The 25,030-nt window shown below is 40.3% G+C and overlaps 1 protein-coding gene and 2 long non-coding RNA genes across 3 annotated transcripts in view; all 3 read right to left on the reverse strand.

Annotated features, from left to right (window-relative positions):
- Nucleotides 1–999: 999 nt before the first annotated feature.
- On the reverse strand, nucleotides 1,000–5,763 carry LOC103182998. Its single transcript, XR_488376.2, has 6 exons — nucleotides 5,743–5,763; nucleotides 5,101–5,142; nucleotides 4,596–4,625; nucleotides 4,222–4,251; nucleotides 2,667–2,728; nucleotides 1,000–1,141 (listed from the first exon to the last, which is right to left on the reverse strand). It is a non-coding gene; the product is annotated as an uncharacterized LOC103182998 (long non-coding RNA).
- A 1,159-nt stretch (nucleotides 5,764–6,922) lies between these two features.
- On the reverse strand, nucleotides 6,923–8,162 carry LOC103182997. Its single transcript, XR_488375.2, has 3 exons — nucleotides 8,133–8,162; nucleotides 7,302–7,331; nucleotides 6,923–6,942 (listed from the first exon to the last, which is right to left on the reverse strand). It is a non-coding gene; the product is annotated as an uncharacterized LOC103182997 (long non-coding RNA).
- A 10,684-nt stretch (nucleotides 8,163–18,846) lies between these two features.
- The window catches only part of LOC103183096 (proteoglycan 4-like), an 84,324-nt gene continuing 78,140 nt past the window's right edge, over nucleotides 18,847–25,030 (reverse strand). The window contains exons 69-76 of the mRNA XM_042337410.1: nucleotides 24,821–24,856; nucleotides 23,752–23,775; nucleotides 23,431–23,466; nucleotides 22,354–22,377; nucleotides 21,353–21,376; nucleotides 20,915–20,949; nucleotides 20,449–20,484; nucleotides 18,847–18,873 (exon numbers count right to left, since the gene is read on the reverse strand). Of these exons, the coding sequence (XP_042193344.1) occupies nucleotides 18,847–18,873; nucleotides 20,449–20,484; nucleotides 20,915–20,949; nucleotides 21,353–21,376; nucleotides 22,354–22,377; nucleotides 23,431–23,466; nucleotides 23,752–23,775; nucleotides 24,821–24,856 (242 nt within the window). The remainder of the gene's footprint in view (nucleotides 18,874–20,448; nucleotides 20,485–20,914; nucleotides 20,950–21,352; nucleotides 21,377–22,353; nucleotides 22,378–23,430; nucleotides 23,467–23,751; nucleotides 23,776–24,820; nucleotides 24,857–25,030) is intronic.

Consider the following 25,030-nt stretch of genomic DNA (forward strand, 5'->3'; position numbering starts at 1 on the left):
CCCCATAGCAAAAAGTTTCAGCTCTAGCCGGGCGATGGTGGAGGGTGATAGGGTCACGAAGCCTGGTGAGGGATCAAACCACAAGCATTAGTTTGGTAGTTGAGCTGGGAATAATCCAGTTGTAATCCATATCATTGATAGATTCAAATGACAATCACACAGAAGCAGAGCTCATCTTGCTTTGACAGACAGTGAGTTCTATTTCAGACATATAGCTTTGGGCTGAGTTTAATCAATTAATCAACTGATGTTTTTTCAATGCATGGATTAAGGAGTCCACACACCCTACCATTAAATTTCAACCAAATCATTGACTGTTCGGAATAATGGCATTTTTATGCTAATTTTAACGCTTTTTACTCCTATGCCATGGAAAGTTTTGAAAGCGTAAAGTGCTATTTGCAGTAAATGTTGAACTTGCTGTTTTTTGTACTGCAATTCCAGAGGCTCAAAATACATCATTAAACATGAGGAGTTGTTGTACATGGAGTCTTCACCACTCTTATACAGCCTTTCATGTAGGGAAGATGTCCCAAGGCGCCGGACGGTGAAGGAATTGCACCCGAGGGGGTGATTGGCAACAGGAGGGGTTGAGGGCAGGGGTAAGAGGGTGACGGAAGGCGTGGTCAAAGAGGAGGGTCTTGAGATGGGCCTTGAAGGAGACAAAAGAGGGGGCGAGGTGAAGGGACCGTGGGATGGACTTCCAAAGGATGGGGGCAGAAAGGCCTGACCATTAAAGGGAACTTGAAGCAAGCCTTCATTGAAGCAATCCATATCATTGATAGATTCAAATGACAGTCACACAGAAGCAGAGCTCATCTTGCTTTGACAGACAGTGAGATCTATTTCCGACATATAGCTTTGAGCTGAACATAAACAAAAGCAAATGGGGAAGTGGATAGGATGTCAAAAAGGGAAAGGAGTAGATACAATCTTGCAATAGGTAGAAAGCATCCTTATCTTTCACTTATAACAAACACTATGATAACTTTCAAAGAGTTTAAGGTACAGTAGCTTTTCTTTATTTGAAAGGTTTTAAATAGTTCGGGTAATAGTTGCTGTAATCTGTGATACATTATATTCAATTTACGTTTCCATTCTCTTTCTAATCCTTTAATTTAAAGGCTGTTCATAGCCGTTTCTGAAAGATACAAGAGCATGAACATTGTGATTAATATTCCACTTGACACATCACTGTAGGAGGAAAGAACTAGCATCCAACAGTGAAAAGCAATCAGGAACTTCATACACATCTTTACAGCGTGTGTAGGATACACTATAGCTTCTATTGTGTTAAATTTATATTGGTCGATTGATGGAGCATTGGGGTGTACAGTATGCTGTACAGTTACTGTACCAGCGATATAGCACTTCAAGTGCTTTGAGACGTCCTCCCGACATGAAAGACTCTATATTGTACAGTATTGTAAATCTACTGTAATTACCCACAGTAGGTGGCAGCAGACCTCCTTTTGGGATCAGTGTTTTCTATTTCCAATTCACTACACTATCTGTGATTTTTTTAAAAAAATATTAACATGAGTTAAGTGCAGGTTCTTGAGCAACTTCGAAGATTTTTTTCCTTAATATTTATTTTCTCTCCTTATCTAACCAAGGAAAGATAAAAATGAACATTTTACACATAAGTAAGGTCAAGCCTGTTTGAAGGCTCCATATAGGAGTTGCTTGCTCTAAAGCTAATTATTTTACCACTGTCTATGTTGGTAACCACTGGCCCAGTTTACCTCTGTACAGATTTCTCACAACATGGCGAATAAACAAACAAGAAATATTTATATATATATATGTATATTCAGACAGGGTTTGCTCATCCAAGAAAAGCCACCTATCCTAAACCCAATCTTGTGCTCTTTAACCATCCACCCTGCCTAATGTGCTTATCTTTCAGCGCCTTGTGATCTCCTCCCGACGTGAAAGGCACTATACAAATGTAACTTTGTTGTTGTTGTCATCTACTTCCCTTTTCAATGCCCCGTTCGAATACTCCAGCCCCATAAACCCAACCAAAACTGTTCCTTATTCTGATAACCCTCTGGAAGAAAAAAGATCTTTGTAACTTTTCCCCTTTCATCTTATAAATATCTCTATCATGACACCCCCTCAACCTTCTCTGCTCCAATGATAGAGAGTCCTAATCTCTCTAGCCTCTCCTCAAAGTATCATCCTCATGAATTTATATCTTTTCAAGAGTGAGGCCTAAAACTGCATCCAATATTTCACCTGTGTTCTAACAATTCAAATTCACCATCACTGAATTACTGTTTATAAAATACACACTCCTTTCATGTACATGTCTTTTAATATGTGCACATATTTGCACAGAGAAAACCCCTGTTACTCCATTGAGAATTTTAACACTTAAGGGGATTTTTCCTTTTTATATTCCTTTTTTCCAAAATGCAGTGTTTCACATGTTGATATACCTGAATTCCTGTTTTTGGAAATGTGTCCATTCTGCCAACCAAACTGCCTGTCTCTTTATGCACACTCCTTCTTAACATTACCTCCTAAATACCTTCATAGAACTACTAAATAATCTATTATCTAACTTAAGGCCTAAATAGAATGTATTATATAAACTCAGAGCCACCAAATATGGATTGAGATTAACATGACTCATTATAACCAGAATCCCTTCTCCTTACTGTGCTGTAGTAACATATCTCAATACGCTTCTTCCCCCTCATCTGTGTCGCTTCCAGTGAGCCTACAGTCACACAGCAGGACATAAGTAAGAAAAAGTTTTTAAAATAAGTTCCCGTACTTGCAACACTTTGTAAAGCTCAGTAGCAGTTTATAGATAAATGAATAATAATAATCCTTGCAATAGATAGAGCGCCTTATCACGTCTTTGAAACATCTCAAAGCGCTTCACAGAATATACTGTAAAGCGAATAGACTGTATAGTTTGTGGGCAAAACGTGGCAGCCCTTGGATTGAGTGACAACATTATTTTTTATTTATTTTGAAGATGTTGATATGCGCCAAACATGCCCACCATGTATATTTACGATAATAGCTGTAAGTAGTTCCGAGGTGTTAAGTACAACATTTACACCACTCAAATAGGGATTGCTCAAGGACCAACTGCTTGCTTGTTTTTATAGCTGGCACTTGAGTTCTCATGGCAGATAACTGATTAACCAAGCAATCTCTGTTAAAGTGATTCCTTAAGCCTTTGGAGATTACCAAATAAGCAGTGAGGCAGAAAACGATTAGGGGAGAATGTGGTCAATTGGTCGACCTCAGTGACTTGATAAGGCGCTATATCAAATGCAAGCATTATTATTATAGTATGGAGTGTAAATCCAGCAACCTGTTCCAAATTGTCATATTATCTAGGGAAAAGTTCTTTCTACTTACATAGTGACTGTGCCACGATGCTCAATCGGATCTGTATAATCACTAGGGTTATATTGCTGCAACTGTATAGGGCCCTGGTGAGACCATACCTGGAATACTGTGTGCAGTTTTGGTCTCCTTATTTAAGGAAGGATGTACTGCCTTGGAGGGGGTGCAGCGTAGATTTACTAGGTTAGTACCAGGGATGAAGGGGATGAGTTACGAGGATAGGCTGACCAATTTGGGCCTATATTCTCTGGAATATGGAAGAATTAGGGGAGATCTTATAGAAATCTATAAGATCATCAAAGGCCATGATAGAGTAGATAGTGGGAGATTGTTTCCCCGGTTGGAGAAACTAAAACCAGGGGTCACAACCCTAAAATCAGAGGCAGCCCTTTCGCACTGAGTTGAGGAAGAACTTCTTCACTCAAAGGGCGGTGAAAGTATGGAACTCACTACCCCAAAGGGCTGTTGACGCTCAGTCCTTGAACATATTCAAGACTGAGATAGATAGATTTCTTATTGCAAAAGGGATTAAGGGATATGGGGAGAAGGCAGGGTCAGGTTATTAGCTGGAGTTAGATTAGAAAATCAGCCATGATTGAATGGCGGGGCAGGCTCGAAGGGCCGAATGGCCTACTCCTGCTCCTACATGTTATGTTATATGAAAGAGAAGAAAATAAAAACTGTTCATTGTTTTGTTAATAATCCATTTTTCACCACTATTTCGCTGAAAGAGGTGTGGAAAGGTTTACAAGAGAATGACAAACAGAAAATGATTAAAGGAAGCAAAGAAATCATGATACAAAAGTCATGGGATAATGTAGAGAAGGAGCAAACGAGCGTATACTTTACCTGATTGAAGAAGATGGTGGTAATTCAAAACTATACAAAAAAAACATTTGTTATGTTAGTATATTTGTGGGCGAAACGTGGCAGCCCAATAGCGCACAGCAGTGTCCCACAAACAGTAGTGGATTGAAGCGATCAAAGTATTATTGTTTTTTTGAAGGATTATTATTGGGCATGTGGAGTAAGGAAATTTGCCCAAGGTTTCGCTCTACCGGGAATCGAACCCAGGTCTCTCGCTTGCAAGGCGAGCGCTCTAACCACTGAGCTCCAGGACTCCACTAACCATTCAGTAAAATGATTAAAGGAAGAAGCAAGGATATCATGATTTAAAAGTCATGGAATAATGTAGAGAAGGAGCAAACAAATGTATACTTTACCTCGAGAAAGGAGATGGTGGTGATATAAAACTGGTAAAAAAAAATATTGCACATGTTTAGGTTTTTGCAGCAGAATTTAATAGACCCAAACGGAGACTCATATAGGACGTAGAGAGATAACGACAACAAGATTACATTTGTATAGCGCCTTTCACGTCGGGAGGACGTCCCAAGGCGCTGGATAGAGTACAGCATTTCAGACCACTGGTTTCTGCGCTCTGGGACGCTATCTAGTGTGAAGGGTGTTATGTAAATGCAAGTTGTTGTTGTGTACCTAGACTTTCAAAAGGTTTCACCAATCTTGTTTGGTGAGTTGGGAGGGCCATAGTGCTGTGTGACACGTCCGAAATAGAGAAATTTACTACTTTTGCGGAATCGCACCTTAGCTTTTGCATTCGGCTACATCTTCCACACCAGCACCATGAAGTTTAGTCCTTTTAAAGATTTGAGTGTCATATGTATGCCAACACACATTGATAAACTGATTCATAATCTTTTCACTTACCGAGGAGAATCAACATGGGTCAACAGACTTTTTGGGCCTAACCTAAATGCCCAAACAGGACAGCACAAAAGAGAGAGAAAAAAAATATGACTTTGTAGAAAGCAATGCAGTACCCAAAGGGCAGAGAGATATTAGAAACATATAAATCAGATATGTAAGCAGAGAAACTGGTACGAGTTCAAATACAGAGACAAAAAGCAGATGTTCCTTTAGTTTCTGTTTAAGTAATGACAAAAATACACAAGAGTGAATTTGGGGAGATTTGTGGAGTCCTGTAGCTCAGTGGTTAGAGCACTCGCTTTGCAAGCGAGAGACCTGAGTTCAATTCCAGGCAGAGGGCAAAACCTTGGGCAAGTTTCCTTACTCCACACAGAGCCTAATAATCCCTCCAAAACCAAAAACAATAATAAATTGGTCATTTTCAATCTACAACTGTTTGTGGGACATTGCTGTGCGCAATTGGCTGCCGTGTTCGCCCACAGATATACAGTCAATTCACTTTACAGTGTGTTCTGTGAAGTGCTTTGGGACGTCCTCCCGACGCGAAAAGCGCTATATCAAATGCAAGGATTATTATTATTATTATTATTATTATTATTATTATTATATGACCTGAACAGTCTAATTAGCAGCACACCTTACCTGGGCATCCCAGCCCTAAACCTAGAAAAATAAATAACAGCATTGTAAGTATTTAGATTTTTGAACGGATGTTCAAGTGAACATGAAATTCATCTATTTAAGTTCCTCCTGGTACCTGCCATCCACCTAGTGATACCTCAAATCCACCCCTGTCAAATAACTATAACAAATCTCATTTGTTTAGAGGACGGCACAAGGCGAAGGACAAAGAAGAGTCTTCACCCGAGAAGAGGGGTGGAGGTCAACTGGGTGGAGGTGGGAGGATGACCGAAGGCACGGTCAAAGAGGAAGGACTTGAGATGGGCCTTGAAGCTTTGGTAATTCCAAGGAATATAAGCAAAAGTGGATTTTGGGAAGATGACACTAACAGACAAATCACCAGCACACCTTACCTGCCTTGAGGAACGGCAGGTGATCGTAACCTAGTAAAATCAATAACAACATTGTAAATCTTTAGATTTTTTTAATGGATGTTCAAGTGAATAAGAGACTCATCTATTTCAGTGTGTTTTTACTTATTTGCCAACAATTGCAAGGGAGATAAGATTATTTGCAAGAGTTCTATATAGAAATAAAAGTTGTAAAACAGGATAACACAACAGAGAAAATTGGAAACTAATTGACAGAGATGTACAGATCGAAAGATACAAGTACAAATTCAAAGACAGATCGATCACCAATGGTCGAATATTCTTCTGGCTTCTGCCTCAACAGTGCCAACCTAAACAAGATTGGATTTTGGGAAGAGGACACTAATAGATAAATCACCAGCACACCTTACCTGCCTTGAGGAACGGCAGGTGGTCGTAACCTAGTAAAATCAATAACAACATTGTAAACCTTTAGATTTTTTTAATGTATGTTCAAGTGACTAAGAGACTCATCTATTTCAGTGTGTTTTTACTTATTTGCCAACAATTGCAAGGGAGATAAGATTATTTGCAAGAGTTCTATATAGAAATAAAAGTTGTAAAACAGGATAACACAACAGAGAAAATTGGAAACTAATTGACAGAGATGTACAGATCGAAAGATACAAGTACAAATTCAAAGACAGATCGATCACCAATGGTCGAATGTTCCTCTGGCTTCTGCCTCAACAGTGCCAACCTAAACAAGATTGGATTTTGGGAAGATGACACTAACAGACAAATCACCAGCACACCTTACCTGCCTTGAGGAACGGCAGGTGGTCGTAACCTAGTAAAATCAATAACAACATTGTAAACCTTTAGATTTTTTTAATGGATGTTCAAGTGAATAAGAGACTCATCTATTTCAGTGTGTTTTTACTTATTTGCCAACAATTGCAAGGGAGATAAGATTATTTGCAAGAGTTCTATATAGAAATAAAAGTTGTAAAACAGGATAACACAACAGAGAAAATTGGAAACTAATTGACAGAGATGTACAGATCGAAAGATACAAGTACAAATTCAAAGACAGATCGATCACCAATGGTCGAATGTTCCTCTGGCTTCTGCCTTAACAGTGCCAACCTAAACAAGATTGGATTTTGGGAAGAGGACACTAACAGACAAATCACCAGCACACCTTACCTGCCTTGAGGAACGGCAGGTGGTCGTAACCTAGTAAAATCAATAACAACATTGTAAATATTTTGATTTTTTAATGGATGTTACAGAGATTCATCTATTTAAGTTCCATTGATCAGTACAAATGGTTACTTCAAGGAAAACCAGTCACCAAGAGTTGGCCAGTAATTCACATTGAGATACCTCTTCTGCATTGCGTAGATGTGCTGCTAACAATTTTTCTTAAAAGGACTTTTTAACAAACTGCCTTGTAATCAAGTGAATTTTACTTATTTGGAAACAACAGCAAAGGAGATTTATAACAACACTGTACATATTTAGCCTTTTTTAATAGATTATGCAAGTGAATAAAGACTCCAACCTACCTGCATTACATATTCAGCTGAAGCTCATTTATAGATTATGTTTGCTAGGTGTTTGCCAACTGGTGAAGTTTATTAATTGAGTCAGTCTGCTAAATAATGCATTTTTCGATGTGGATATTTGTTGCACTTGTGCTTAGTAAGATTTTTGTGCACATGGTAATTTTACCACTGTGCAGTAACTGACAGGCAGAGAGAAACATAAAATAACAAAATACAAACCAATTTATAATTGTCTTTTACATCAGGAGAACATCCCAAAATGCTTAATGCTGCTGGCTGGCCACCTGAGCTAAGGGTGGGAGCCAACGGATGGATGGGTATACAGACGAAAAGGTACAAATACAAAGTCGGCGACATAAACAATAGCTCGATATTCCTCTAGTATCTGCTTTAGTAATGTCTATCATTATAAACAAAAATGGATTTGGGGGAAATTATGCTAGCAAGGTGCATCACCAATAAAGCTTACCCAGATTTAGGAAATGTAGGTGGTGCATCCCTAGAAAAATAAACGACCACATTGTAAATCTTTAGATTTTTTAATGAATATTTATGTTTTCAGACATTATTCAACATTGCCAATGGATAGCGATAGTCACGTGAATGAGAGAGACATATATTTAAGTTTCCAGAGCACAGTTCACTACAATTGGATACCTTTGGGAACACCATTTGCGATGAGTGGTGAAGGTAGTGGAAAAGCAATACACTTTCTGATCGAAGTGCAATTAATACTAATAATTCTTTCATTGTTACAATGCCTTATCCCAGCATAAAAAAATCTAAATGCGTTTCACAGGATTTTACCGAAGGGTGCCGTGAAATTTGCCGTGAATGGTAACGGCAATTTGCGCAAAGCAATGTCCCATAAACAGTCATGAAGTGAATGATCAAATTTATCTGGGAGGATTGTAATGAGCAATAATTAGACAAGCCAGGATTCTTCCGTTTTGAAATGAGACATCTCTGAATGACCTTGTAGGGATGTATAACATTTAAAAAAAATAAACCCAGAACAATACTTTAGAACGCAACAACGGGAGGACATGTGCTTAGAGTTGCAAAGAGCAATTTCAGTCCAGGCACTAGGAAGGGTTTCCTTATCCAGAGAGGAATTAAGGGTTGCCAGGAATTGTGGCTGATGCCAGGGCACTTGTGGTGTCATATTTTAAAAAATGCTGTGATGGGAGGCCGGTAGGATGGGTATTCTGAAAGAATGAGATCAAATGGGCGGAAAAAGCTTCTTCGTCCAAACCCACAACCTTCTGACTCAGAGGCGAGAGCGCTGCCAACTGAGCCAGGCTGACACCTAATGTAGTATGAGTCCTTAATGGTGTAGATTTTTTTCCCATCAATGAATGGCAGTAAAGCATTGATTAATGCACAGACTTGTTACTAAGACNTTTTTTTACTTACTCCGCAGAACTAAATGATGAACTCTCGAAGTCATTTTGCTTTGGAGGCATCCTGTTTTCCACAGAGTGAAAAATTAAAACTATTATGGTGTAGATATCAACAATAATAATCGTTACATTTACATAATATAATAATCTCTGCATTTGATATAGTGCCTTACCACGTCATCAAGACATCTCAAAGCGCTTCACAGGATTTTACTAGAGATGTAGTAACTGTGTATTTGTAGGTGACCGCACAGCTCATTTGCACACGGCAATATCCCACAAACAGCCATGGAATATTGTGATGGTGGGGAAGGCAGAACAGGTCATGACATGGATGTGGAGGAGAGATGAGGGTCAAATAAGACACCAAGTACATCTGTGAATAGTGATGCTGTCAGCACCTGAGGTGAGGAGGCACCGACAGGAGCAAGAGGGCTCCTATCTTGTCAACGTTCAACTGGGGAAAGTTAGTGCTCATCCAAATTACAACAAACTACTTGATGTCTGACAGAGTTGGGTGTCATCCTCATACATGTGGAAATTAATCCCATGTAGCGGTTGACGTCACCGAACTGGACCAAGCCCTGAAGAACACCATCCGTGATGGTACGAGGGCAGGAGGAGAAGCCATTAATGTATATGCATGCACTGATTTATTTAAATATTAATAACAATAATCCTTGCATTTGGTACAGCTTCACATCTTCTCAAACCACTTCACAGATGATATTGTGAAGTGAATTGACTGTATATTTGTGGGCAAAACATGGCAGCTAATTGTCCCACAAACAGTCATGGATTGAGTGACCAAATTATTATTACTATTTGAGGGATTATTAATAAGAGATGCCCTTTGGAGAATACACAGATGGATCTACATACCTGCATTCAGGAGCTGGCATTTGAGGTCTAGAAGAATAAAGAAAAACAATGCATACTTTCACTTTTTTAATAAATGGAAATTAACAGAATTTTTTTTTTAAAAATACACATTTCCAGACCATAATTCAGTAGTTGTACAACCCGTGGGAATGCTTTGTGGGGTTTTTAGCAAAATCCATATCTACTGTCACACGCATTGAGACACTGGAGGAGTCATATCCCAGAACATGCCCCCATTTTTAACCCAGTTATTTTTAAGGAATCCAATCACAAATTGCTGCCCCTTAAGACCTAATATGCGTTCTCAACAGTGATAACATTGTTGGAATTAGGTTAGATTCAAATTGTAGTCCGTTGCAAACTAAGTGTGTGTGATTAGGTTTGTAGTCAGTGGCTTCACATGGTCTACACTTTCCCCCCAGTAGAAACAGAGCAGCAATGACTGCATTCTTCCCTCTACATATTCATTCCATTATTTGAATGTGTGTCTATTATTCTGAGACCCAATTCATATTTTTGAACATTCTAATTGGGTCCAGTTCCCAATTGTGTTTCGGGTTCTCCAGTCCATTCAGCCCACAGAAAACTGTCAATGCTTCCAGCGCGTCAGCACCTTGACGTGAACTCATGGCAATTAAAACAGATTAACAAATTGAGTCGCAATCGAGTCCTTTTTACTTAACTTGGTTGATAATTCAGGCTATATTCAAAAAACAAAATTAGGAGAAAAAAGACATTATTTTGTAGACAACAAACTACATTTTCACCATTATTTTACTCAACCTATCTGTGTTACATGCTGTATATACTTGGAACTCTTGGGCTGTAAATCCTTTGTATTATGTAAGTAAATAGATATGGAGAAATACATAAGAGATAGGTATACAAAAATGTAATATGGGGGTAAAGTTGGAAGGTTATTTCATCTCTTTAGATGTGTGCTGAAATTCAAGACCTCATGTGTGACAAGAACTACAGTCTTCTAATGTAACATATCGCTCATCGTACAAGACCTAAATACCTCAAAATACCTAATTTTACAATGAACACTGATCACCAAACCAAGGGGCAACAAGACATTTTTACTTACTCAGGTTCTTCAACAGATGGATCAGAGAACTTAGCAGTATTAGTCAAGAGGCTAGATTGCAAAGCAGAATGATACACGAGAGTCAAAAATTAAACTATTATTTTGGAGATGATCTTTTTATGGTCAGCCAAGGGGTCTGACAAATGCCAAATCTATCACGATGCTTCACAGTATCAAAACCAGTCTGAGAGTGCTGCATTGCATGCCATGAACACACAAGGAAACATCCCTGTGTCTGAAACATGCAATCTCTCCATAGAGCAACTCACCTGCTTACCTAATTCCAGAGTATTAGATGCAGGTTCGTAAGAGTTAAGGCACAGGGACTCCAGAGTTTTGGGTAGGAATACTGCTGGAGTTTAACCAGATAAAACTACATGACTTGCCATTGAGAGCACTGACATGGCAATCTTCTTGCTGTCTGTTTGACCCTAGGGATTTGGATTGCAGGGTTAATTCTCACTCCCAGTTACTGAGCTGTGCCTCCAAGTGCTGCTCATGAACTAGTCGTCAACAATGCCCAAGAGTACTGCGGACTCATTTTATTAGAAACCGGACTACCAAGACCATCACAGTGGGTCGGGGCGATTCCAATATTCTGTTGCCAAGTGGGCAACTTGCTTTCAGTTCTGCTTACTTTCCTCCAAGAAGGATAATTTGCTAATTGGTCATTTGACATCCAACAAGTACAGGTTTGAGCCGGCATTAGGTGGATAGCAAGTACCAGAAACTCCCTGCAAACTTCCTGGTGAGCAGCACAGCTCAGCGTGAAACACAAATCAGTGCCCTACCGCTCCCCTTGTTCCATAGAAATCCTGAGCTCTTTCAGGGAACCATTCTGCCGCTGTGTGCAGCAAACAAATGTGCCCATTGTGAAGTGGACTCTGCTTCCAGGGTAGGCCGGAACCTTTCCCCCCAGCAGCCACTTCAACAACAACAATAAAGTTACATTTGTATTACTTCCATGTTGGGAGGACGTCCCAAGGCGCTGGACAATCAGTGTTTCGAACCTGAGCTGGGGTTCAGGATTGGGGAGGGTGGAGGGCAGGGTGGGGGAAGGAGGGTGATTGAAGGCACAGTCGAGGAGGAGGGTCTTGATTCAGGTCTTGAAGGAGGCAAGGGAAGGAGCAAGGCGGAGAGGCTGCAGAATGGAGTTCCATAGGGTGGGGGCAGAGTGGCTGAAGGCCGGCCCACTACTGGTGGGGCGGGCAAGGCAGGGGACATGAAGCAGGCTGGAGCCCACTGAGTGGAGGGAGCGGGCAGGTTGGTAAGGGGTTAGGAGAGCTCACAGGTAGGGGGGAGCAAGGCCATAGAGGGCTTTGAAGGTGAGGACCAGGATCTTGAACTGTATCCACTATGTGATAGGAAGCCAGTGGAGTTGGGTGAGGATGGGGATTATAGGGTCACGGAGACTACTGTAGGAGAGGACACGGGCTGCAGAGTTCTGGATGATCTGCAGTCTATGGAGGGAGGAGTTGGGGAAACAAGGATTTGTGATAAACTTCCCTAGTTTATCACAAATCCACCTCACTACTCGGTCCTGGACTTCACACATGGGCTGAAGAAAACCCTTCCACAAGTTGAAGAACTTGGCGGAGGTAACAAAATGTCTTTTCACCATTACAGTTTCCAATCTATTTGTGTTACATATTCAGCTGCAGTTACTTTCTAAATTGCTCTTCTCTTCAGGCTTTTGCAAGAGCCTGCCATCTGGTGACATGCATTATTGATTGAGACAGATTAGTGACAACACTTCTTTCAGTGTGTGCATCTGGTACTTTTGTGCCCGTTGAAATCTTTTGATCTTAATGAAAAACTAGTGTGGTACGCAATGGCAGAGAGACACACACAGACGCATAAAACAAACACACAGAGACACAGTATGACTACAAGCTGAGTCGATAGGCCAATATTCTGTTGGTCTATAACTTGTGTAAGGCCAGTGAGTGTAAACAATGGTGGGTTTTTGAATACAACGGACTGAATACCTTACCTGTTTTGAGAATTGGGAAAAAATCTGAAAAATTAAATGAAAATATTGTACAGGTTTAGAGTTTGGTAATGGATATTATTGGAAATTCAAGTAAAAAATAGTGAGGAGGATGGCAAGAGACTGCAGGATAAAGGTTGTTTTTCACACCTTGAATTGAAAGAGCCACTTGAAGCTTTCCCAAAACATAGATGAATTAGTTGTTAAGATCAAAGAATTTGACTAGTGTGCACAGACCTCTGCAATTGTTTATCTCAAGAGGTCTTATATTCTGTAATTAGATATATTTCTGTCCTTTGTGGGGGCTGAAGAGGGATTTCCCTTGACACCCTGGCATCTCCCTATCTCTCCAAACTGCTTATTCCCTAACCCATTACCCGTTGCCTCCGCTCAACTGCCTCTGGCGTCCTGGAAACTCTGGAACACGCTCCCTCAATCCCTCTGCCTTGCCCCATCCTTCCCCACCTTCAGGACGAACCTGAAGATCTTCCTCTCCGACCGCGTTTACGGTCACCTTCTCCTCCCCCCAGCTCGGCATCGTGCTCCACCACTGTCAAGCGCTCTGGGACACTATCCTTGCACAAGGGGCACTATTTAAATGCAAGTTGTTGTTTATCAGCCTGGTTTAGCTTGAGTGTTTGCGCCTACACAATAAGTGCGAACATCTCGGAGACCTTGAATAGCATCTTTAACTTCCACCTGAGAAGAGGCATAGAAACATAGGAATAAGAGGAGGCCATTCAGCCCTTTGAGCCTGTTTCACCATTCTATTAGATCATGGCTGATCTGTACCTCAACTCCAATTAACCCGCCTTTGCCCCATATCCCTTGATATCCAGATAGCGCTGCAGTGTTAATATCTCATCTGAAACATGGTACTTGTGTTACATTCTGCCAATAAAGCACAAATTTGTGGCCACGTCACTTTTACTTACTCAGGATTGTTAGCATAAGCGTGCAGAATTAACATACTAACAATGGGTCAAAAGGAGTGAGAGGTCATGGAACATATGGAGTCAGTACAAGGAAAGAGGGTTGAAGGAAACATGATTGGATATGTTAATAACGGGTTGTAAACGACTGATAAGAGATTGGAGGAAGGTATAGAGGGAGTGGGATGAGAGTATAAAGACAGGGAGAACAAAGAAGGAAAAACAGAAGGAAAAGATCGGAGGAGCACGAGGGAAGACTTGATGGAAGATCAAAAAGCTTGAATACCCAGACAAGACAGATTGGAACCTCGGCTGCTGAACGTCTCGACCCGCGGTAGTATTGATTTGTTGTAATCCCTCTATGGTATAACTTTATGGAACTAATAAAGTTTGGCTTAACAGATTTTGCCTAAACGGAATGCTGGGTGACCTTTCTTGATATCCAACAGGATGAAACATAACAGGCTTTATAAAGCTCCTGTATTTCCAACGCAGAATGACAGAAAAGAATCAAAATGTAAACTACTATATTGTACAAAACAAATCACAATACAGCAAAACTCACATAAGTCATATCAGTTGGGGTCATAACATTTGATATGACTTTGTGAATAAGTCAAACTGTATAAGTTATACAGGATTCGATTAATCGATAATCTACACTGGGCGTGCACAATTGAATGCAGCCGATAAGTGTATGCGGGATTTATGTACGACAGCAGATTATACGATTTATAAAGATAAGACTTAGGTGAGCTTTACTGTACAAATATAACAATTATATAGATTTCACACCAGGAGGACGATAACCAGCACTTTTTACCATTACCAATATATCTGTATTGCATATTCAGCTGCATTTCTAAATTGTTCTGCTATTCAGGTGTTTGCAAGAACCTGTTGGCTGGTGAGATTTCATTGGGGGAAGGATAGTCGCAATGTAACTTTCCACGTGTGTGGCTGATTCTCTTGGGCTCGTTGAGAATTCTTCTATCATAGTGAAATCCAAAGGGCAGAGTGATGTACAGTAACACAAAACGGATTGACAGGTCAAAGAGCAAATGGAGACAGACAGACTGGGACACGTGGAGAGAGAGGGACATAGAGAGAGACAGAGAGAGACAGAGACAGACAAACAGCCTTAATATTCATCTGGTTTTTAATTTTAGTAATGATAGCGAGTGTAAGCAACGGCAGAACGTGTTCTGACAGACTTAAATATCTGTAATTATGAGGTGAATAATTTTCAAACCTGGAAAATTAAATATGTTGAATTGTTTCTGATCTTCATGATTTAACTAACGTTAACACTTGCCTTTCATGGAGTAGATATTAACTACATAACAGACTACACATTGAACATGATTTTAGATTTGAAATGAGTATTAAAAACATGGCAGACCTGCCCAGCAAGTGTTGATCAACTTAATAAATCAATCCCCATTTTTTACTTACTCAGAAATATCAAATGCGCCACTCTGTGAAGGGTGCCTATATAAAACAGGATAGCACAAAAAGGAGAAATCACTTAAAGAGCCATGTACTTTTAACAAAGAAGATGATTATCTTACTTTCCACTGCATCCCAAAATTGGAATTAAAAAGGTATTATTGCAGGGTGAAATGATTCTGGAAACATGTTCAATTATTGCTCATTTCAATGGTCACCCGGATTTTAATCTCACCTACTATTGCACACTATGGGGTGATGTTTGTGGCAGATCATTATCACACTGAGTGTGTTAAAGAGCACAGGAAATTACCATTCTTAAATTATCATCAGGGTAACACGTCTGCCAGTCAGTGCAGGCTGCTAGTACAACGGAACAACACATCGGGAGGGTTTTGTGCCTCAGCAGGGGATTGGGATCAGGAGGCCAAGGAGGGTAGGGGTAGGAGAATGACTGGAGGCGTAATCGAAGATGAGGGTCTTGAGAAGTGCCTTGAATGAGGCGAGGGAGGGAGCAAGGCGAAGGGACTGTGGGATGAATTGAGGGCAAAGAGGTTGAAGGCCTGATCTCCGATGGTGGTGCGGGCCAGTGGAGAAGGAATGTAAAGTCATGAAGTTTCCTCAGCCAGAAGGTGTCCTGCTCTGGCAGCACTGTTCGTGACAGCATTTTGCCTCTCCTGAGATGGAGTGCCTCGCAACTATGGAATGTTTCACTCAGCTGCCAAGCCGAGAACAGGGAGAAACCCGGGCAATGAAAGCAGGCGGGCGTGAATCAATGTGGAGAGAGGGAGACCTGAATTCAATCTCCTCAAGACATTCCTCTTTGACTGTGCCTTCGGTCATCCTGAGGCACTGTCATTGTTGAGTACTTTTTGTAAAAGTAAAAGAACTGTATGCAGCACTCAAGAGTCCTGTAGCTCAGTGGTTAGAGCACTCGCTTTGCAAGTGAGAGACCTGAGTTCCAATCCAGGCAGAGGGCGAAACCTTGGGCAAGTTTCCTTACTCCACACAGAGCCTAATAATAATCCCTCCAAAAAACAAAACAATAATAAATTGGTCATTTTCAATCCATGACCGTTTGTGGGACATTGCTGTGCACAATTGGCTGTCGCGTTCGCCCACAAATATAGAGTCAATTCACTTTACAGTATATTCTGTGAAGCGCTTTGGGACGTCTAGAAGACGTGAAAAGCGCTATATCAAATGCAAGGATTATTATTATTATTATTATTAAGAAGGTTCCCCCTGATGTCTGGGGATTTGACCTAAACTGATTTGGTAATATAGCTCAACAACGACGACAACCTGGATTTATATAGCGCCGCTCACGATGGGTAGTGTCCCAGAGCATTTGACAGTGGCGAAGCAAGACCCTAAGCCGGGGGAGGGGCAGGTGAGCGTAGGCACGGTCAAATAGGAAAGTCTTCAGGCGCGACCTGAAGGAAGGGGCAAGGCGGAGGAACAGAGGAAGAGCGTTCCAGAGTATCGGGGCGTCGTGGCTGAAAGCGTGGCCGCCAATAGTGGAACGCAGCCCAGCATCTTGTTTACCTTGTTTATTGAGAAGCAATAATAATAATAATCCTTAATAATAAAAATTAAATTATAAAATGACTCTTCATTTACTCGCTCTTTTTCTTACTTACCGAGGAAGATTTCCTGAACCCAAACTGGGACTAAACCCTAACGTCCTAACAGGAAGACACGAAAAGTGGAAAAAATTAAAACAGAATTTTCTGGAGAACGATCACATTTTCAACATTATGTTCAATGTTATGTCCAGCCTATCTGTGCTAGATTATATACTCAGTTTTGGTTCATTTCTACGTTGTATTATGCAGAATTTTAGTTATTAGTGTCAGCCTGGCTCAGTCGTAGCACTCTTTCTTCCAAGTCAGAGGATTGTGGGTTCAAGCCCCTCCTCAGAATACGTCAGGAATCACAGAGTCTAAGCTGATATTCCAATGCAACGCTGGGGGGTGTTGCATTGTTAGAGGTGCCATCCTTTGGATAAGACATTAAACCGAGTCCTGTCTGCCTGTTTAGGTGGAAGTTAAAGATCCCACGGCACTATTCTAAAAGAGTCTTAGCCAATAAATCTTCCAAATAAAATTGGTCACTCACTCCATGAATGTTTGTGGGACACTGCTGTACTCAAATTGCCTGCAGCATTTCACCCAACAAAAAAAGTCAATCCACTTTACAGTATATCTTGTGAAGTGCTTTGAAATATCTCGACAACATAAGGTTCTATATCAAATGTAAGGATTATTATATGGAATTTGTACTCAGCCCAGGGTCTACTGAAGATCTTGTCTGCCTTCCTGTAATTCCAACAGTTTGGAAATCCATTTCGTGTAACCATAAATACTGGTGAGCCTCAACCCTTGTGTCATTTTCCAATTTTCCTTCAATCCCGACTACATTTAGGTATCCCCTGAATTCATATTGCTCAGGCTCCCATTAATATATTATCTTTCTACACTAATTTAATTTTACCATTTCATAAACTTTATGCAAAAATCAATTAAACTGATGTGCGACCAAAGCATCTTACTTACTGGAAAGCAGAATGAACGGCAGATGACGTCATTTTTGGAGTTCTATATTTCAAAGCAGGAGAAATAAAAACATTTCTCACTGTTTTTGTGTCCCATCTATCTGGTGTCACATACTCAACTTAAACTCATTTCTAAATTGTTCCGTGATTTAGGTTTTTGTATACATCTGGCAAAGTTATATTGTTGTGCAGGTCATGATGGTGACAATTGGGTAAAATTTACCTTTTTTTAAAAAAAGATATAATAGTTAAAATTGGCAATAAACTACCGACAAGGTTAATTTATTCAACATTAATTTTGCTGCTGAAAACTAAATAGCCACTAAAAAGCAGTGCACTCCTCCTCTTTATCAATCAATTGGTCACCAACTTATATCAAAATAAGCCATTTTAGCTTTCCTGGCCTCTGGAGGTTTCAAAGTTATTTATTTAGCTGTGTTTTCCATTTCTGAACTGCCAAGGAGCAGCAAACCCCGAGATCTCCTGAGGCCACAATGACACCGTTCAAGCCCAAGTGGAATACCATGTTGTTCAGTCCGTGTCAGTAATTTGCAACTCTTATTGATATCTGGTGACTATCCTTTGGAGGGTGGAGATGGTTAAAAGGTAAACAGTGCCTCCTTGGAGCTGAGATTGCTCTGAGATTATAAGAGGAAGCAAAGGATGAAGACAGAACTAACAAACAGCAGTAAGGCTTACCCAAATGCAGAATTTTCAAATTCAAAGTCATCAAGCCTAGCGATAAAGATTACAATTATGAGGCCAGATATAGTTGTATATTATAAAATCATAGTAAGACAACGTTTTACAACCATCAACTTGTGACTAAGTGCTGTTATTTACTGCTTAAGATCTTATTCTTAAATTAACTTACCCTTGCTTAGAAGATTTTGGAGTACTTGGACCACTAGAATGCAGAACACAATGACACAAAGAAGAGAAAAACGTAAAACATTATTTTGATGATACCACTTCTATAACTAAATCTGTAATACAAAAGCAGCATTAGAGTTGTTTATGTATTACACACTTGCCCACATGCACATACATTTATTTATACATCTTGTAGCATTGAGTTTTATCAAATTCAACATTGCACAGTTACTCGTGCACCATGGTGGATGATTTTCGGGAGTCAGTTGTTGGAAAATTTACGCTTATTGTCATACAAACTATTCAACTGCCACTCACATTCTGACAGAGAAACATGACGTCAGCAGCACAGTCTGCAGCTGGCAGCCAGGGAGCCAGCCGAGGAACGGGTGATAGACATGCAGAGTTTGGTGCTTGCGAGGAAGTTGTGGCAGAGTTTTGGAGAAGTTTTGACTTGAAGTTTATGGAGCTAGACGGGTAAGTCAGGAGTTCATTAGAAATGTCCAGCCGACAGGTGACAAAGGCATGGATAAGGGTTTCGGCATTTAGAGTGAGTTAGGGGTTAATTGGGAGGGGTGGGGAAAATGTAGTTATATTAAATGGATGCTTGCATTAGAAAATCAAAACAAAATGGCACTGAAAAACAGAAGAGCTTGCTTCACGTCAAGAAGTGGTCATCATTATTAAGCAACGATGAGACAACCAGAAAGACAACCACTTCATTCATGTGCTGGGTGTTTTTAAACCTATGAGATCAACCAGAGCGCGTTTCAATCAGCTCCAGCAAAGATTAACAAACCCTGACTAGCAATTGAACAAGATCTGCATGATTCATTTGCACATTAGTGCTGTGTCTTTACCAACTGTCTCATTTGGCAGCACTGAAGACATCCAAAAGACATTACCTTTCTGATTTTATTCTCTGATCTTCTTTTGATAGTCAAAGTGATAAGTGAAGGGATCAAAAGAAAGCTTACATGATTACTGGATCTGAAGAAAGTCTTCGACGGAAATGTTCCCTAGAAATAAAAATATTGCTTTGATATAGAGCGACACTGAACATGTAAATGTTTCACTATCGCCAGTTTACATCTTTTGTCTATTTGCTATCAGCTAACACACTGAGCTATTAAGGGAGCACGGAAAACTCAAAAAACAACAAGTTTTGGATTAAAAATTTAAGTTTGGGTGAAGAACATGTCATCCAATAATTTTTATTCCAATATTTGTGGGTAGAAACATAGGTGGAGTCCTGTAGCTCAGTGGTTAGAGCACTCGCTTTGCAAGCGAGAGACCTGAGTTCAATCCCAGGTAGAGGGCGAAACCTTGGGCAAGTTTCCTTACTCCACACAGAGCCTAATAATAATCGTTCCAAAACCAAAAAAAAATAATAAATTGGTCATTTTCAATCTACGACTGTTTGTGGGACATTGCTGTGCGCAATTGGCTGCCGCGTTCGCCCACAAATATACAGTCAATTCACTTTACAGTGTGTTCTGTGAAGCGCTTTGGGACGTCCTCCCGACATGAAAAGTGCTATATCAAATGCAAGGATTATTATTATTATTATTATTATTATTATTAATATCCCTGACAATTGTTGTCTTACCTCTGTCTCTGAATTAGAGATTCCCTTGGGGCGCGACTAGAAACAAAAAGCATCATTATCAGATAGAGTGATGATAGACACACATTTTCAAATAGCACTGGTGATACTTGTCTGGCTTCAAGGTCAGCTGATCCACTCAAAGTCCTGGCTCAACAGGAACTGAGGCTGCCTATAACTAAAGTCAATCCACTGCATAATATATTCCGTGAAGCACTTTGAGACGCCTCAATGATGTAATAAGGCCGTACATCAAATGCAAGTATTATAATTATTATTATTGTTATTATTATTGTCTGATTCTCTCGAGGAACTGGTGGAAAGTGTACATCCCAGAGCTGAGGGGTCTCCATAAAGGTGGGGCCAGTTGACAACACGGATCCCAATTGTAAGGTGTGAGCATTTGATTAAAGATTTGGTTTAGGAAGAAGTCGTACAATTATTTTCATCCCAATACCTGCTGGCTTACCTGGGTGCACGACTTATAGATTTCCTGGGGCATTTCTCCAAAAGTAGAAAGCATCATTAGCAGATGACAGAGAAACAGTTTCAAATATCACTGGTGATAGTTGTCCAAGTCTTTTTCAAGCTCCAACTGATCTCACTCACCCAACCTTTTGCTGACCTTTGACACCAGCACCAACTAATGGTAACAAAGCATTTCTCCCACAGGGTAATGCTTCAGACATCCCCGGAGCGTAAGGCTGGAGATAATAATTGTCTTGGGCTGGGAAAGAGCTCCTTTATAGAGTGCTTCTTTTGTGGTGTTAATTTATTCGGGATAAAGAGCAGGTGAGTGTTGCCCGTTCCAAGTGAGAGGTGCGAGTTTTTGATTAAGGATTTCAGTTTGGCTGAAGAACAGGGTCCAATTATTTTTATTAAAATACCCCAAAAATCGCTGGCTTACCTGGGTGACATGCTGACAGATCTCCTAGGGGTGCGAATAGAAATAAAAAACATCATAATCCGACAGAGTCATGATAGACAAACACCTTCAACTATCACCGGTGATACTTGTCCAAGTCTTTTTTTATGCTCCAACTCCCACAAGGTCAGCTGATCCACTCAAAGTCCTGGCTCAACAGGAACTGAGTTTGTCTATCAATAAAGTACTTCATAATATATTCCGTGAAGTGCTTTGAGATGTCTCAATGACGTGATAAAGCGCTATATCATATGCAAGTATTATACTTATTGTTATTGTCTGATTCTCTAAAGGGCCAAGAGGCAAGCAAATTGCGAACTGAAGGGTCTCAATAAAGATAGATTTTTCTGACTTCTAACACCAGCACCAACTAATGGTAACGAGGCATTCTTCCCACAATATAATGCTCCAGACATTACTGGACAGTAAGGTTGAGGATAAGAATTGATTTGGGATAGGGGACAACTTCTTCACAGCGCTCCGAGACCCCAACTTCCTGAAGGGTGCTATAGAAATGCAAGTTATTGTTGTTTGTCTGAGTATGGAAGCCGGTTGGCGACACACATCTCAAGTGAATGGTGTGACATTTTGACTGAAGATTTCAGTTTGGTTGAAGAACATGTCATCCTATTATTTGTATCCCAATACCTGCTGGCTTACCTAGGAGCAGCACTCAGAGATTTCCTGGGCGTTTCTCTAGAAATAGAAAGCATCATTATCAGACAGCGTGATCATAGAGAAACATTTTCAAATATTACTGGTGATGCTTATTCAAAAGACTTTTTTTTAAATTATTGGCTTGGGCTGGGGAAGATCTCCTACATAAGGAGCTTCTTTTGTGGTGGTAATTTAGTCGGAGCAAAGAGCAGGTTAATGACTCACATCCCAAGTGAGAGGTGCGAGTTTTTGATTAAAGATTTCAGTTTGGCTACATAATCTTGTCCAGTTAATTTTATCCCAATACCCCAAAAATGCTGTCTTACCCGGGTGCGGTACTGACAGATCTCCTTCAGGCGCGAAGAGAAATAAAAAGCATCATTATCAGACAGAGTGGTGATAGACAAATACTTTCAATTATCATGGTTGATATTTGTTCAATAGACTTTTTTCTTGCGCCAACTGGCTGCAAGGTCAGCTGATTCACTCAAAGTCCTGACTCTACAGGAACTGAGTTTGTCTATACAGAAAGTCAATCCACTGTATATTATATACGTGAAACTCTTTGGGACGTCTCAACGATTGACAAGGTGCTATATGAAATACAAGTATTTTAATTGTTATTCTTGTTATTATTATTGTCTGATTCTCTCAAGGGCCTGGTGGAAAGTGAACTAGAAATCAAGGGGTCTCCATAAAGATGCAGTTTCCAGACTTCTGACACCAGCATCAACTAATGGTAAAGAAGCATTTCTCCCACATTGCAATGTCCAGACCTTTCTAGACAATAATAATAATCAATAATAATATATGCATTTGATATAGTGTCTGATCATGTATTCTAGACGTTTCAAAGGGCTTCACAGAATATACTGTGAAGTGAATTGACTGTATATTTGTGGGCAAAACACAGCAACCAATTGCGCACAGCAGTGTCCCACAAACAGTCCTGGATTGAGCAACCAAATTTTTTTATTTTTTTACTTTTAGGAATTATTATTCCCGGAAAAGCGATCCGCCAATCGACTAACAACCGAGTTCCTACTTATTGCTGAGTAAGAGTGGCGTATGCAGAGGAGAAACATGGCCAACATTTTGCCAGGAATAGAACCCAGGTCTCTCGCTTGCAAGGCGAGTGCACTAAACCCTGAGCGACAGGCTTCCATGATAAGGTTGAGGATCATAATTGATTTGAGTGAGGGGACAACACCCTTATAGTGGTCTGAGATGCTAACTTCCTGAAGGGTGCTATAGAAATGCAAATTATTGTTGTTTGTCTGAGTATGGGAGCCGGTTGGCGACATACATCCCAAGTGAAAGATGTGACCTTTTTGACTGAAGATTTCAGTTACATTTAACAACATGTCATCCAATTATTTGTATCCCAATACCTGCTGGCTTACCTGGGAGCAGGAGGCAAAGATCTACTGGGCATTTCTCTAGAAATAGAAAGCATCATTATCAGACAGCGTGATCATAAAGAAACATTTTCAAATATTACTGGTGAAGCTTATTCAAAAGACTTTTTTTAAAATTATTGGCTTGGGCTGGGGAAGATCTCCTACATAAGGAGCTTCTTTTGTGGTGGTAATTTAGTCGGAGCAAAGAGCAGGTTAAGACTCACATCCCAAGTGAGAGGTGCGAGTTTTTGATTAAAGATTTCAGTTTGGCTACATAATCTTGTCCAGTTAATTTTATCCCAATACCCCAAAAATGCTGCTTACCCGGGTGCGGTACTGACAGATCTCCTTCAGGTGCGAAGAGAAATAAAAAGCATCATTATCAGACAGAGTGGTGATAGACAAATACTTTCAATTATCACGATTGATACTTGAGACGTTTTCTTGCGCCAACTGGCTGCAAGGTCAGCTGATTCACTCAAAGTCCTGACTCTACAGGAACTGAGTTGTCTATACAGAAAGTCAATCCACTGTATATTATATACGTGAAACTCTTTGGGACGTCTCAACGACTGACAAGGTGCTATATGAAATACAAGTATTTTAATTGTTATTCTTGTTATTATTCTTGTCTGATTCTCTCAAGGGCCTGGTGGAAAGTGAACTAGAAATCAAGGGGTCTCCATAAAGATGCAGTTTCCAGACTTCTGACACCAGCATCAACTAATGGCAAAGAAGCATTTCTCCCACATTGCAATGTCCAGACCTTTCTAGACAATGATAATAATCAATAATAATATATGCATTTGATATAGTGTCTGATCATGTATTCTAGACGTTTCAAAGGGCTTCACAGAATATACTGTGAAGTGAATTGACTGTATATTTGTGGGCAAAACACAGCAGCCAATTGCGCACAGCAGTGTCCCACAAACAGTCCTGGATTGAGCAACCAAATTTTTTTTTTTTTTTACTTTTAGGAATTATTATTCCCGGAAAAGCGATCCGCCAATCGACTAACAACCGAGTTCCTACTTATTGCTGAGTAAGAGTGGCGTATGCAGAGGAGAAACATGGCCAACATTTTGCCAGGAATAGAACCCAGGTCTCTCGCTTGCAAGGCGAGTGCACTAAACCCTGAGCGACAGGCTTCCATGATAAGGTTGAGGATCATAATTGATTTGAGTGAGGGGACAACACCCTTATAGTGGTCTGAGATGCTAACTTCCTGAAGGGTGCTATAGAAATGCAAATTATTGTTGTTTGTCTGAGTATGGGAGCCGGTTGGCGACATACATCCCAAGTGAAAGATGTGACCTTTTTGACTGAAGATTTCAGTTACATTTAACAACATGTCATCCAATTATTTGTATCCCAATACCTGCTGGCTTACCTGGGAGCAGGAGGCAAAGATCTACTGGGCATTTCTCTAGAAATAGAAAGCATCATTATCAGACAGCGTGATCATAAAGAAACATTTTCAAATATTACTGGTGATGCTTATTCAAAAGACTTTTTTTTAAATTATTGGCTTGGGCTGGGGAAGATCTCCTACATAAGGAGCTTCTTTTGTGGTGGTAATTTAGTCGGAGCAAAGAGCAGG

Source organism: Callorhinchus milii, unplaced genomic scaffold (genome assembly GCF_018977255.1).
Source record: "Callorhinchus milii isolate IMCB2004 unplaced genomic scaffold, IMCB_Cmil_1.0 Scaffold8, whole genome shotgun sequence".
NCBI lineage: Eukaryota > Metazoa > Chordata > Chondrichthyes > Chimaeriformes > Callorhinchidae > Callorhinchus > Callorhinchus milii.